The 15,687-nt window shown below is 40.9% G+C and overlaps 1 protein-coding gene across 2 annotated transcripts in view; it reads left to right on the top strand.

Moving 5' to 3' along the window:
• arhgap5 (Rho GTPase activating protein 5) overlaps window positions 1-13,927 on the top strand; it is a 30,813-nt gene extending 16,886 nt beyond the window's left edge. For both annotated transcript variants that reach the window (XM_056426472.1, XM_056426471.1), the window contains exons 4-7: window positions 6,385-6,462; window positions 6,886-7,017; window positions 9,084-9,189; window positions 10,269-13,927. In XM_056426472.1, the coding sequence (XP_056282447.1) occupies window positions 6,385-6,462; window positions 6,886-7,017; window positions 9,084-9,189; window positions 10,269-10,599 (647 nt within the window). In that variant the 3' untranslated portion in view covers window positions 10,600-13,927. The remainder of the gene's footprint in view (window positions 1-6,384; window positions 6,463-6,885; window positions 7,018-9,083; window positions 9,190-10,268) is intronic.
• Window positions 13,928-15,687: the final 1,760 nt, after the last annotated feature.

Below are 15,687 nucleotides of genomic sequence, written 5' to 3'. Positions count from 1 at the left end.
CTAATGGGTGTGTGTGTGTGTGTAAATGTGTGTGTGTATTATTTATGTGTGTGTGTCGTGGCTGAGTTTGAGCAGTCCGGTCGTCCATTAGTTTGCCTTGAAAAGCCCTTATGTTGCCCTTCTCTTCTCTCTCTCTCTGTGTGTGTGTGTGTGTGAGAAAAATAAATCAGTGTCCTTCTCTCTTCTACTCGATGTAATTGGGGCACCTTGGATTACATCAGCGAACGTTTAGCCACAAACTGATCATCATCATCATCCTCCTCCTCCTCTTCACTGAGAGAGTTGCACGAAACAAACGAGTTTCATCACTTTGCTCCAGTCGTTTCTGCCGAGGTCTCTCTCTCTCTCTCTCTCCGACATTACCAAATTCACGATGAAGGAGATGTGAAGACGAGCGTTTCTATGGTTATTATCCGGCTAATGGAGGAAAACCTAAGAGCTCTAATAATCTGTGTCTGTGTGTGTCTCTGTGTGTGTGTGTCTCTTTATGTCCGTGTGTCTCTCTCTCTGTGTGTGTGTGGTGTGAGTGTGTGTGTCTCTGTGTGTGTGTATCTTTGTGTGAGGACAGATCAGAAGAAGAAGGAAGGAGAGTTAGGAGGAGAAGAAAAAGAAGAAGAATAAGAGGAAGGAGAAGAGAGAGAGGAAGAAGAGGAAGATGGAGGAGAGGAAGAAGAAGAGGAAGAAGGAGAGGAAGGAGAAGATGAGGAAGAAGAGGAAGATGGAGGAGAGTAAGAAGGAGAGTTAGGAGAAGAAAAGGAATAAGAGGAAGAAGGAGAAGAGGGAGAGGAAGGAGAAGAGGTGGAGAAAGAAGATGGAGAAAGTGTTGAGGATTCCTGAAGTCCATCTGAGAGCCACTGACCTCAACAAGCACCTTGATGCAGGCCACACACACACACACACACACACACACACACACACACACACACACACACTCTCTCTCTCTGATGATATAGAGGCTTTGATGAAGGTCTCAGGAGAGCGTTTAGCCGGCCATGTTGTACAACACGAGCCGCTGACTCTCTCTCTCTCTCCCTCCTCTGTCTTCATTTCTTTTTCTACTTTTCTTCCTTCTGTTATTCTCTCACCAGTCTCCTCGTTCCTTCTTTCCTCGTTACTCTCCATCCCATGGTTGTCTCCTCTCTCCTTCCTCTTATCCCCCTGTGACACAAACACAAACACACACACACATACATTATGCATTGTGATCTGATTGGATCGGCCCCCATAGATCTTCGATCTGAGGCCGTTGGTGTGTGAAAGGGGCGGAGTCTCCATCTTACAAGACAAAGCAGCAAATTCATTAACACACACAAACACACACACACTCAGTGCGTTTACATGCAATCGAATTATTGGCTTAGTCGGACTGAAATCGAATTATCCGTTTCATGTAAACACCTTAGTCGGACTATGTGCGGTCCGACTTCGGTCCGATTAACACCCCTGGATAGCTCGGTCCGATCCAGTTGATAATTCGACTCTCGCGGCATGTAACTCTGAATTCGATTCGCAACTGGACTTTGCGTCTTTGCGCATGCTCGAGATCCCGCCACTGCCCCCCTCCCTCCCTCCCTCCCTCCCTCCCATGTCGTGACCCGGAAGTCGAAAGAGACGATAAATTAAATTCTCCGTGTACCTTCAGGGACGGCGTCTTCTCTCCGTTATCAACTCAGCCAATAGCGCCATTTGCATTCGCTGTACTCCTATTAACACCATGGAAGAATAGTAGAGGGATGTAGCTTCGCCTTGCTCTCTGTTCGCCATCTTTCTCGAAATGTTGTTGTTGGTGGTGAAGAGGTCAAGCGGAAATGGCTGTATCACCACGAGTTGTAATGAAAACAGCGCCGCCTATCGTATCGGATATGACATGCTTTCAAAGGCCAATGATTCGAATTACTCACTGCCATGTATATTGGGATAACAGCAGATCCCCCAAAAGATAGCATAGTCCGACTAAAGCTAGATTCGAATTATACCATCATGTAAACGCACTGACAGACACACACGTCTTGAGTCTCTGACTATGTTCATAATATATTAACTTGGTTGTTGGTTTGTTTGTTTGTGTAAAAAATAGAGTTAATTACGCCTCATTAACATTCTGCTGCAGAGGTGAAATAATTAGACAAAAGCTCCGGAATTAATAACGTGTGTGTGTGTGTATAAACAGAGCTGTAGCTGCAGCTTGATGTCTTAATTTATTAAACTGGCCCATCTCTCTCTGTTACAGTGGAAATGTGTGTGTGTGTGTGTGTGTGTGTGTGACAGACTGACGGTGTGTGTGTGACGGTGTGGGCTGCTCCTGTCGTTTCCTGAAAGCTGGACATCTGTCCTACTATCCACACACACACACACACACACACACACACACACACACACACACACCCCGTAGTACTCTGTGGTGCTCTCTAGTACTCTGTGGTACTCTGTAGTATTCTGTAGTACTAGTCTCTAGTACTCTCTAGTACTCTCTAGTACTTTGTAGTATTTTGTGGTATTCTGTGGTATTCTGTAGTACTCTGTGGTATTCTGTGGTACTCTCTAGTACTCAGTAGTACTCTGTATTGCCCCTTTTGAAAAAAAAAAGGAAAAAAAGAAAGTCAACATTTGATGAAGTTGCGATTCTCCCATTTTAAAGATCTGCAGCTGTGTGTGTGTGTATGGATCTTCTTACCCAAGGTGCACACACACACACACACACACACGCTCTCTCTCTCTCTCTCTCTCACCTTGCAGCCTTTGTATTGATTTATCTTGACCCACGGTTGTGTGGAGGGTCGGCCATTAAATTAACACACCAGCGGAGAAAATGATGGCTCCACCAGACCACAACACACATGCACACACACACACACACACACACACACACACACACACACACATACACACACACACAGAATGACTTCCAGACCAGAGAGCTTGGCTCATTTCTCAGCCCGAGGATTGTGGGAAAAGTTGTGTTTTGATGTTCAGTGGGGAAAAGGTTTTTTTTTTTTAGCTCTCCGCTGCACATTCGTCTTCCTTCAGCCGGCTGATGTTCAGACATCAGGAACATTTTATAACGAAACCTTCATGTCCCGGGTTGGAGAACCTGGAGCATGCGGGCTGGGATCTGCTGATACGCAGCGGGAACCAGCAGCTCCTGTTTATTGGATAAACACGAACGGCTAGTAGCAACAAACATGTAGACACTACACCTCTACTCTGGTTTATTCAGAACCAGAACCATCATCTCATACCCCTGGTGGTCAGGAGAGAGAATGCAGCTTTAACACATAGACTTCACACTACAAGGAGTCACCGGTCAGGAGAGGAAGAGAGAATGCAGCTTAAACACAGATTTCTATACAAAGAGAGGAGTCACCCTGGGGGGTGGAGGAGAGAATGCAGCTTTTAACACGCAGACTTCTATACACCACCAGAGTCGCCCTCTGGTGGTCAGGAGAGAATGCAGCTTTAACACATGACGCATATACTTCTATACAACCAGAGGAGTCACCCTCTGGTGGTCAGGAGAGAGAATGCAGCTTTAACACATGAAGCATAGACTTCTATACAACCAGAGGAGTCACCCTCTGGTGGTCAGGAGAGAGAATGCAGCTTTAACACATGAAGCATATACTTCCATACAACCAGAGCAGGCGCCCCCTGGTGGACGGTAGAGATAATGTAGCTTTGACACATGAAGCATAGACTTCTATCCAACCAGAGGAGTCGTAATTAATTCGGTGGCTCCAGTGTGTTTTTGTATTTGTGGCATTGGGATGAAAGAATGTCTCTCCTCTGTTGTTCCTTGTTGACGCGTTCGGCTGCGTTACCTTTTTTAAATCTGATTATCTGGTCGCGACAGCACCTGGAAGTCATTACCCTAATGGGAGGAACGTGTTGCAGTTGGACGCTTGTCCCACCGTTGTGTCTATTTATAAAGACGAGCGAACGCCTCAGTGGGACGAGTCATTATCTAACTGCTGAGGTCAAAGGTCACCGTGCTCGGCGTCACAGATGCCGGGTTGACGAAGCGCAGCACACACGTGAACGGCGGCGGGCGGTGGGTCTATTACCTGGAGGGAAAGTCATATTATTTAGGGCGTACGTAATGAAGTCAAGAATTCTCTTTTTATTCACGTTATTGAACTCATCAGCTTTTGTTCAGTTAAATTTTTTTTAGTGTGGCGGACATAAAATCATGTTATAAAATGTGCCTCCTCGAGAGGAAATAAACGTGATCATTGTGATTTTAGTTTCCTGACCACAGTGTTTGTCGAAAGATAATTTAGTGAAGTTTACGTAGTTTTAATTAAGTTTAAGTTTAGAATGAGTTAATGAGGCGGGTGTTGTCATCCATCAGTGTCACTGTGACTGAGAACAACACACTGAGTCTGTCTGCTGGAGCGAGACCTATAAATACACCCTGATTGACTTTTGCTTATTGAACTGGCTTCCTGTCTCCGCCCACAGCAGATGGTTGTCACGGCAATACAACAACTGGCCAATAGGAGTGAGAGAGAGAGAGGGAGAGACAGAGAGAGAGACAGGGAGCGACAGAGAGAGGGAGAAGCATCTTTGAGATAAGAAAGATATTGAGTGATGAAAGGAAGTGTGTGTGTGTGTGTGTGTGTGCGTGTGCATCTTGTGTGCGTGTCGTGTGTGTGTCCATTTTGTGTGTATGCATCCTGTTGAGAATCATCAAATGTCCTCACAAGGACAGAGATGTACCTAGCGGTGCCATTTTGTCACATTGAGGTCAGAGGTTAACGATTGATGCTGCATTCAGGGCTTGTGGTAGAGTGGTACATATGAGCTGTGAATTAACAATGGAATTAAAAAGTAATAAATAGGATTAAGTTGGTAAATAGTTTTTTTTTTATATTTAAAAAATATAAATTTCAAGCTATAAACAACCTCACTTTGATGGAATTAGATGACACTATCGGAGTGACATTCAAGTACACCACGACGTTCCAGAGGAGAGCTGCAGCGCTCTTCAGGTGACCTTCAGGGTCACAATTTAAAAACGGTTTCTATGTACACCGGGCAAGGTTTCACACAGCGACCCTACAATGTAACACATATATATATGTGTGTGTTACATTGTAGAGCTACAATGTAACACATATATATATGTGTGTGTTACACTGTAGCTCTGAAGGTCAAAGCTTTGTGGGGCTGAAGGTCAAAACTTTCGGGTTGCAAGTCGGTCCTCACAAATATAGTAAAATAGAAGTACCGTAGTAGTATATTGAATGAGAGAAACTGCACGTGTGGGTTGCTGGTTTGACAGAGGCACACACACACACACACACTAAAATAAAACCACACAAACACACACTCACAAACGTGCGCACAAAGAACCCAATATGCACAGATAAACAAAACACCCAGAAATTAATGAACACACACAATTTCTCCCACACTTGACACGATTTACTTGAAATCATTAAAGCTGAATTTACATAATACTATCTCTGTTTAACTGCCTCTGCAGGGACACACACACAGACACACACACACACACACACAGGCATGCATACTGCAGTGTGGATGACCTTGCAGCAGCGACCGAGCAGAACTACAACCTGTATGGAGTGTGTGTGTGTGTGTGAGCGTGTGTTTGTGTGTGTGTGTGTGTTTATCCTTGCAGCCACATGATAGCTCTAATTAAGACACTCCGTCTCCATAGTGCTGGTCTGAGATCAGTTGTCAGGTGCCAGCTGGCAGCCGGAGACGCCAACAACACGCTGCTCTGAGATGAGCTGAAGGATCAGATGCTTTGTTCACTCTTTATCTGCTGTTGGTTTTTGTTGTTGTTGTTGTCGTCGTAGGATTTCCGTTGGGTATTGATGACATCATCGTGTTGGCTTCTCTCTTCTTGTAAATAAATAACGGCTCGTATGGTTTGACATCTTTCGGTGTTGAATTATGAATAAATCTGTGCACACAAGCTAGAGATGTTTGGGTTCTGTGGCGTCTGGTTTGGAAATAATTTAACATTTTGATATTTAATTCAGCAGGAAAAAGATAGAGAAACATAAACTGAGAGAGCTGACGTCTACCCACAATGCAACATTGATAAACAAGCTCCAGACATATTGATCCATATGTAGAAATAACTACAAATATTTATGACTGATTCATAAATAATAACAGACAAATCAGTTCAGATCAAAAAGGGAGAAAAGATATCAAATAAAAAACAGCACATGAATCAATTTAAATATTATATAAAAAATAAGCGCATATGGAGACAAACCAAAGAATCTAAATAATATAAACGGATTCAAATGATCAAAAAGAGATGGAAGGACTCCTCCATCTTTAAAAAGCTCCCTTCCTTCCTTCCTTCCCGTATTGGGTGTATAAGTGAAGTGTGTCTTGTGTCTGCAGGTCTGACCACAGAGGGTCTGTACCGGGTGAGTGGCAACAAGACGGACCAGGACAACATCCAGAAGCTGTTTGATCAAGGTACAGAACACCTGCACCTGGACAGAGCTCATGAACACCCCATGGTGACAGCTATCTCAGGGCTCCGTCCTCCTCTTCCCGTCGCCATTAAAAACAGGAAGTGAAATCTGTAGCCGTCTCCATGAGCATCAGAACCACACACTATGTACAAGACGTGGACGTAGTCATGGCAACGTCTCCCTTTTCTGGTTCGTGGACTGACGTTTTAAAGTTTGTCGTTTTTTGTCGTCGTCCATCTTGGTTTTATTTTTTGCGACTGGTGAACAGAAAGTGACGTAGAGACGCCGTATACGTCTCTGGTGACGCTCTGTCAATCACCTTGTAGCCCCGCCCCTAAAGCATCCCCTGCACACTGTTGAAAACGTCATTCCTTTGTTCTTGAAGTCTCTCTTTCTCGCTCTCTCTCCCCCCCTCCATCCGCAGACCACTGTATCGACTTCGTGGTGATGGACGTGGCGGTGAACGCCGCTGCCGGGGCCCTGAAGGCGTTCTTCGCCGACCTGCCCGACCCGCTGATCCCCTACAGCCTGCACCCGGAGCTGGTGGAGGCCGCAAGTAAGGAGAGAAGACATAAACACACCGTTTACGTTTTACAGAACAACTCTTAGACGTCGACTTTGTCACAAACATGTGGCGTAAATGAATGAATAAATAAATAAATAAATGAATAAATATATAAATAAATATATATATAAATATACACACGCGTCTCTTTCCCTTCTGCTGTCTGCAGAAGTTGAGTTAAAGCTCTGTCACACACTCTTTAAGAGGCTTCTTTATTTTCAGCTGCAGGGCGTCAGACGTCCTCACTCTGCTCTGTGTGTGTGTGTGTGTGTGTGTGTGTGTGTTAGGCTGATGACAGCAGATTAAAGAGCCAAAAATAGCAACTCTGCTGCTTCTTCTCTGGGAAATTTTATAAAGAAAAAATGACTCCTCTGTCTCCTCCCCTTCCTGTTTTTCATTATTATTTTCTTACCTTGCTCTCTATCTTTCTTCTCCCAGACTCCCCCCCCCCCCCCACCACACACACACACACACACACACACACACACACATACACCTCGACAGGAAATTAGTTTTCGGCCGTCTGTTACCGCCGTGAGGAGCTGTCTCTAGTCACCAGTTAATACGGTCACTCGTTAAACTGAAACACCTCCTGCTCTGGAGTGTAAGAATTTTGACAGAGACATTTAGACGCCGGTGATATTTTTATTTTTATTAAATGTTTAAAGCTACTCGACATGTTTACATTCACGTTCACAATAGTTTTTAATCTCTATATTTAATTTTTCTCATAGAGTGAGTGGATCATTAAAGTTTTATGAAACTCAAACTCACCATCTGTGGTTTAGCACCTCGTAGAACCCCATTGCATTGTGGGTACGCAGTGTGAACTTCTATTTCATCCCCATTAGACTGAGATATATTTTCACATATATATATATATTTTTGTTCATGTATATTTATATGAATATATATATGTATATATATATAAATATATATATACAGTATATATATAAATATATGAATATATATATATATGAAAATATATAAATCAGTCTGATGGTTAATGTTTGTCGATATCTGGGGCTTCATAGATTCATGACCTTTGACCCCTTCCAGGCCTTAAAGGGCCAGTAGAGACGATTGATTGCGTGCAGGATTAATAAATCTCTGTGGCATTTAATGAGCGTCTTGAATATTCAGAGTGGTGTAGACGTTGCTTTGTTGTGACAACCCGCTGGTAGAAGCTCTTATGTTCATGTCTGCTCACGAAATATTTAATAAGCTTTCTTTTCCGCCGTCGGGGAAACGAGTCGGATCCTCTAGAGAGGACGAGGAATATGTGGGAGGAGCTACAGTGACGCTCTCACTCTCCAGGATCACGGCATCTTGTTGTTGTTTATACTGCGTCCCCATCTGATCAGCACCGCGTTGTTTATTTTATTTCTCACACTAAATATTATCAGGTTTCACTAGTTGACTTCTTAACATACAGTTTTTTGTTTTTCTGAACTTTTATGGTGAAGGGCCCGACTCATGTTGATTCATTTTATAATGTTATGAATGTTTCTTCATTAACTGTTTGACAGCTTCCTTCTCGTCTTATTGTTACATCATTGAGTCATTTAGTTATTACAACATTAATCTGGCAGATTCGTCTTAAATTATCTATCAACTAAAAAGACATTTGATTTATTTAGAGTACAATAATACTCAAACAGAACATATTAGACGTCACAGGCAGTAAACACTATGAACTACATATATAAGATATTTATATTATTATATTATTATGGTTTCAGGCATGAATCAGCTGGTTGGTCATGTGACTTCAGTCAGACTGTTTAAAAAAACCTGACAATTTGTTTTTTAACCAGCGAGACAGCTGTGTGTCTGTCTGTGTGAGTGTGTATGTCTGTGTGTGTATATATGTGTGTGTGTGCGTGCGTGCGTGCGTGCACATGTGTGTTGCTCTTGGCAGCGTCTCAGCCTTTTGTTTTTCCACAGAGTATCATTTCCATTTCTCAGGAGATAGTGTGTGTAAAATGTTAAACACCTTCTGTCTTCTCTCCCTGTGTGTGTGTGTGTGTGCGCGTGTGTGCTTGTGTGTGTAATAGAAATCGTGGACTACATCGAGCGTCTGCAGGTCTTGCGGGAGATTGTGAAGAAGTTTTCTCCCGTCAACTACCAGGTCTTCAAATACATCATCACACACCTCAACAGGTAAGACACACACACACACACACACACACCCTCTCCGTGATGACAGTGAACATATCGCGGTTCCTTATCTGACCTTTATTTATGACTGGAATAATTCCTGAGTTGCTCTTTTCGGCATTTTCGTTCATAAACTTTTCTACTCGGCTTTATATCTTCAGATGAATCTCTCCTGTGATCTGAAGCTTCCTGTTCGGCCTGATTCACAACACGCTGCCTCAGAGAGTTCTGTCACGTGGGGGGGGGGGAGAGAGAGAGAGAGAGAGAGAGAGAGAGAGATTCTTCATCCCCAGGGGGACATTTGGTTGTAGCAGCAAGGTTACAACATAAAATAAACATAACATATTAATGTAGGAGAGGAGAAGCAGGAAGTAGACAATGTTCAGTGATGTGCTTCCAATGCAGAGCCTCCATTTATCCCCTCATCGGTAACTCGTGATAATAAATAGATGTTCTCCAGTTGTTCTGCACACACGACGTGTTCGACTTCTCTTCACTTCTAGTCGTGAAGGTTCTGTTTCCATGGAGACGCAGGACTTTTATTTTGAAAAGTAGATCAAGGCCACGGAGAGAAAGAATAAGAAAATGCCCCGAAATAAAAGCGTTGAATAAAAAATGTGCCAAATGTTTTTATTATTTTTTATTATAAAGTGGTACATTTGCAAGAACATGTAATTAATTAAAAGTATATACAAAATATTTATATTTGTATCCATATATTATTATATTTATTTATATTTATACATATATACATATTTATATATATGTTATTATTATTAATATATTTATATGTATACTTATTATTATTATGTACTTATTTATGATATATAATTTATAAATACTTTAAATACATTTTTTGTTCTTGCAAATGAACCACTTTATAATAAAAAAATGAATAAAATGTTTTTTGAATTCAAAGCTTTAAATGTACTGTTTGATATTATATATAATTATTAAATTTGAGCCCGGCATCATCTTCATTGTTATGAACATCCAGACTTTGCGGACACATGACCGAGAATCCAAAACAGTTTTTTACTTCCTGTCTCCGCCCCTTTAACGTCCTGTCTCCACCCCCTCAGGGTGAGCCAGCACAGCAAGACGATCCTGATGACGGCCGACAACCTGTCCATCTGCTTCTGGCCCACGCTGATGCGCCCCGACTTCGAGAACAAGGACACGCTGTCCACCACCAAGCTGAACCAGGCCGTCATGGAGGCCTTCATCGTGCAGAGCGACTACTTCTTCCACGGCGGCGAGGCGGTTGACGGCGCCGGCGGCGGCGTCGGGGAGGGCACGCCGACGCCGACGCACTGCCACAACATGGTGGAGGCGCTGCTGCCGCTGCAGCTGCCGCCGCCGCTGCAGCCGCAGCAGATCCAGCACACGCTGCACCCTGACCCGCTCATGTAACGGCCACCAGGTGGCAGTGGTGGGGAAGAGGGGCATGCTGGGAAATGCAACCAAAACAAGGAAGAAGACGAGCCTCGGGTGTCGTCGTCTCCTGCTCCAACGAACGCCGTTAGAATATTTAAGAAAGCGTAAATAACCGGCGGTGAGACGCATCATCTGTTGGACTAATCTAAACGATCGGATTAGAGAACTACAACTGGGCGGCCATTTTCTTTTTTCTTTTCCACTCATGTTTTTGGGATCCGAATGCCCCACTTTTGTTTTTTATGAAATGAGTCGAGGGTGGAACTGATTCCATCGACCGCACTAACCGGGTCAGCAGGGTCGGACTCGGAGGTGAAGATCAGGCTCCTCCCACTTTTACCTTCATGATATATATAGCACACCGGGGACCTGTAGACCCCCTTAAGACCCCCTGAAGACCCCGTCCCCCCTCCGAGACCACAGAAAAGGGAAGTAAAAACTCAAAGAATCCCTGTGACTGCAAATATGAAACATGGGACTTCTTCTTCTTCTTCTTCTTCTTCTTCTTCTTCTTCTTCTTCTTCCCTTTTACCCCTACCTCACTCACTAAGAGGAGGCGAGGGAAGGAGACTTCACTCCAGAACTTTCCCGAAGTCAAATTAAACGGTGGACCTGTGAACACCCGAGAAATATATAAAAAAAATTGGTGTTGTTTTGGGGTGGGGGGGGGGGGACATGGACACAATGGATGTAATAATCCCCCCCCCCCCCCCACTACAACTTTGACCTTTGACCCCTTAACGGACAGCACATGCACGGTTTGTGTCAAACGTGACGATTTCATGTTTGTATGCGTCGTTTTTTTCCTAATAATTTGTATTTGTAACTTCTGATTTCTACCCTGTGTTTGTGTGTGTGTGTGTGTGTGTGTGTGAGTGAGAGATGAACTGACCTGAGGTCTGTTTTACAGCCAGTCTGTACGTTCAGAGGGAAGAGGGGGATACAAACAACATAACGTGGACTCATTGAGAGGAAAAGGACCTCTGGGTGACCCTCTGTGACCCCTTGGTGTTCTCTGGGTGACCCTCTGTGATCCCTGGGTGACCCCTGGGCACGCGAGTGGAGGGAAAACCACTTCTTGGTCCGTTGGGTTAATAGGAGGACTACTTCCTCTTCTCTTCCTCCCCTGCTCCGTGGAAGCCGCCTCCCACTTCTTCATCTCTGCTTTCGTTCTGTCGGTTTGTTGGAAACAAAAAATGTGCATGTCTCTGTTTTTTGCCACTTAGTGAGAAAGAAGTAAAAAAAAAAAATGTAAAGTAAAAAAACAAACGCAAACAAAAGAAATGAAACTCTAAAGGAGATTTAATTTCTTCTCTAACGGGAACATTTCCACTGAAAGAACTATTTTTTTTCTATTTTTCAGTCATGCAAGAAATCAAACTCTTAATATCATATTTTTCGTTATATGTCAAATAGTTTTCCCGAAATAGAGGAAAGAAATATATATAAGTATATATATAAGTATATATATAAGTATATATATAAATATATATATATAATTTATCAGCAGCGGAGGTTGCTGATGTAGTGAAATAATACCGCGGGGTACTGGACTGTATAATCTGTCACGAGCTACAATCATATTTCTTTGTGGTTCTGATGGAACTGAAACACATCGTTTTATTCTGAGTGTGTGTGTGTGTGAGTGTGTGAGTGTGACAGAATCCCTCGTCGCTCCCTTCAATCGATCACGTGACAACTAAAACGTAGTAACTCCTGAACCTTAACATGAGTTTATCTCGTGTAATTGTACTTTTTACACGTTAAACGTGTATTTTAATATTTTTAAATTCTTCTGTCCACCTGTATAAAAAAGTACTCCACCTCCACAGAAACGTCTGAAACGATGACATAATATTTCATCTGCAGTATGTATTTTTAATATCCCGAATACTTCTCCCTCCACCTAAAGTAGCTCTGGAGCCACGGACTCCAGATCAATTAATTTAAATTGGTTCATAAACTTCATTTAGAGTCTTTTAATTCAATATTTAATTCACCTTTAAAAAATAATTGAATTGGCACTAGAATGACAAAAGTTATTTCCAATTGTTTTTTTAAATGGTGTAAAAACTTTTATTGACAGTTGTGTTCATTATGAATGCTTTTTATAATTATTTAGATTATTTATACATAATAGTCAGTTTATTTCAGGAGATTCTGGCAACTAAACTTCTTTTTAAAATACAAATATGACGAATTTGGTGGAATATTATTTAATCCAGATTTACAGAAGAATCTTTTATAATCACTTCAAGTAAAACAAAATTAAAAAATACAAGATAAAACTTTTGGTTTTTTATCTCAACGTCGCACTTTTCGGTTCATTCTGAAGTACCCAGAATGCATTTCTCTGCCAAGTGGCTATTTGGAGCTGAAGCGAAGCGGCCGGATCTCGATTGAAACTCCAAAAAATGAACATGATCATCAGTGTTTTTTGCGACGAGCGACGAGGGACGAAGGATGTCGAGCGGGGTGCGTCCCATTTCTGAAGTGTGTCTCCTTGTCCTTGCAACCAGTCAGCTGTTTCCTAGACAGGTGGTGTTTGTAGCCAGATGACGTCATCAGGCAACTTCTTTGTGGAGATTCAAGCTTTTATTTTTTTATTTTTGCCAATATTTTAATTTTATTTTTTAAAGAAAATATTTGAAGACTTTTAATTTGTTAAATCCAGAAAGATAATAAACAAGATAAAATAATGATGGAAATAATGTGACCTGAAATTAAAAGATTTAAAAAGAAATTTTAGGGAGTAGAAAGGGAACGAAGGAAGCGTAGATTATCTTCTCATTTTTTCAATTTTTTTATTTTAGTGAAAAAAGGTCTAGCTGAAGAGAAATGGAATGCAGCCGGACGCCGCACACAGACTTTTTAAAAGGGCACATTGAAGGGGACACGTGTCCGGAATGGGACGCAGACCAACATGAATGAGAAGAGTGAAGTGTGTGTGTTCAAGGGGATACATATTCAGAATGGAACGTAGCCAAAAAAAGACAATTTTAAAGGTGTTATGATGTTGGACTGAAGGGGGCATTTGACAGCACATTGAAGGGGACATCGGGGGTGGGGGGGTCAGCAGCTGCTAGATACTAAAAGATAAAGCTGCTGGTCTGTCGTCTGTTCATCATGTTTATGTTCTGTCTGTTGATAAGATCTCATCCAGTCACTCCGGTGTACAAACTGACTCCTAACGTCATCCGCTGTGTATTATAGTAAATAAAAAGGATTTTCAGAAATGAAAAGCTCTAAAACTCTTGTTTTCTCTCCATAATGTTAACGAATAAAGTCTCTTTTTTCAAAAAAATCTGCTGTCAATATTTAAATATATATATATATATATTTACGCGTAAAAATCTAATTAAATGAAGTCAATATATACGATATATATAAGATTTCAATATATACAGGACTGTCTCAGAAAATTAGAATATTGTGATAAAGTTCTTTATTTTCTGTAATGCAATTAAAAAAACAAAAATGTCATGCATTCTGGATTCATTACAAATCAACTGAAATATTGCAAGCCTTTTATTCTTTTAATATAGCTGATTATGGCTTACAGCTTAAGAAAACTCTAAAATCCTATCTCATAAAATTTTAATATTTCCTCAGACCAAGTAAAAAAAAAAGATTTATAACAGCTGAGTGTTTGTCAAGGCTCAGGAAACCCTTGCAGGTGTTTCGAGTTCATTAGACAATTCAAGTGATTTGTTTAATACCCTACTAGTATACTTTTTCATGATATTCTAATATTTAGAGATAGGATATTTGAGTTTTCTTAAGCTGTAAGCCATAATCAGCAATATTAAAAGAATAAAAGGCTTGCAATATTTCAGTTGATTTGTAATGAATCCAGAATGCATGACATTTTTGTTTTTTTAATTGCATTACAGAAAATAAAGAACTTCATCACAATATTCTAATTTTCTGAGACAGTCCTGTATATATTTCAAAATCTTATATATTTCTTATATAAATCTTATATTTCAATATTTAGAAATCTTATACTTTTCAAAAAAATTATAATTTAAATCGTATATTTTTCTTATATAAATCTTTTAAATTTCAATATATATATATATTTTGAAATCTTATATATTTCAAAATAAATACATTTTTTGAAATCTTCCTAAAGTAGATATTACGAGTTCATAAATACGCCTCATATTTGTTTTTATATTGAACTGTTTCTGAAGGGAAAGATGTTCTTAGGTTGTACTCCTACTAGTAGTACGAGTATTAATATATATATACTTTATTATTTAATTTATTCAGCACAAACAGTACAAACCAAACAATGACGTAAAAACAAACAAAGACAACAACAATCAGTAAAGTAGCCGAACTCCATTGAAGAAATACTTAATTTAATTAAAAGCCCTTCCTTCAATTACACTGGTACGGTAGTATTTATACTTAATGACTGCACTTCAGCATACTTGTCATGGTACTTTAAATATACTTGATGCTACTATTATTCCACAGATATATATATATTTTTAAATCCAAAATATAAACGTAACATTTCAAGTTGATTTAAATAAATGTAATACACATATTGTCCTACTCCGTTAGTCATCTCATGACCACTCAGATGAGTCCTGTGGCCCTTTAGAGGAGCCCGACCCCGAGGTTGAACACCATGGTAATCGATGAGATATGATTATAGTATTAATAGGTGACTAATGGCTCCATGTTACAGGATGCTCTGGTCGGGACTGACTCAGGTGAATAGAAGGTAACGGGCCCCCCCGCGTGGTCAGAATCTGAACTGCAGCGACGGCGTCTGAATTTAAGGAAAAATTAAAAGGTTCATGTAAATGTCATAAAATCAATAGATTGACCTGTTTATGTCTGTAAATATTTCTGTAACATTCTAAACACAAATATACAAATATGTATAAATATATATATATATATATATAGAATATGCACCTTATTGCCACACGTTGACTTCCCCAGGTGAGACTAATCACCGTGATGACGGCTGTATTTAACTCGGGTGCGTCTGTCCAAAGGGTCCGTCTCACTAAGACGTCAATCAGGTGATTAGTTCCGCCTGAG

This window comes from Pseudoliparis swirei, chromosome 11, assembly GCF_029220125.1.
Source record: "Pseudoliparis swirei isolate HS2019 ecotype Mariana Trench chromosome 11, NWPU_hadal_v1, whole genome shotgun sequence".
NCBI classification, from domain to species: Eukaryota; Metazoa; Chordata; class Actinopteri; order Perciformes; family Liparidae; genus Pseudoliparis; species Pseudoliparis swirei.
This window is presented reverse-complemented; position numbering and strand designations above follow the sequence as displayed.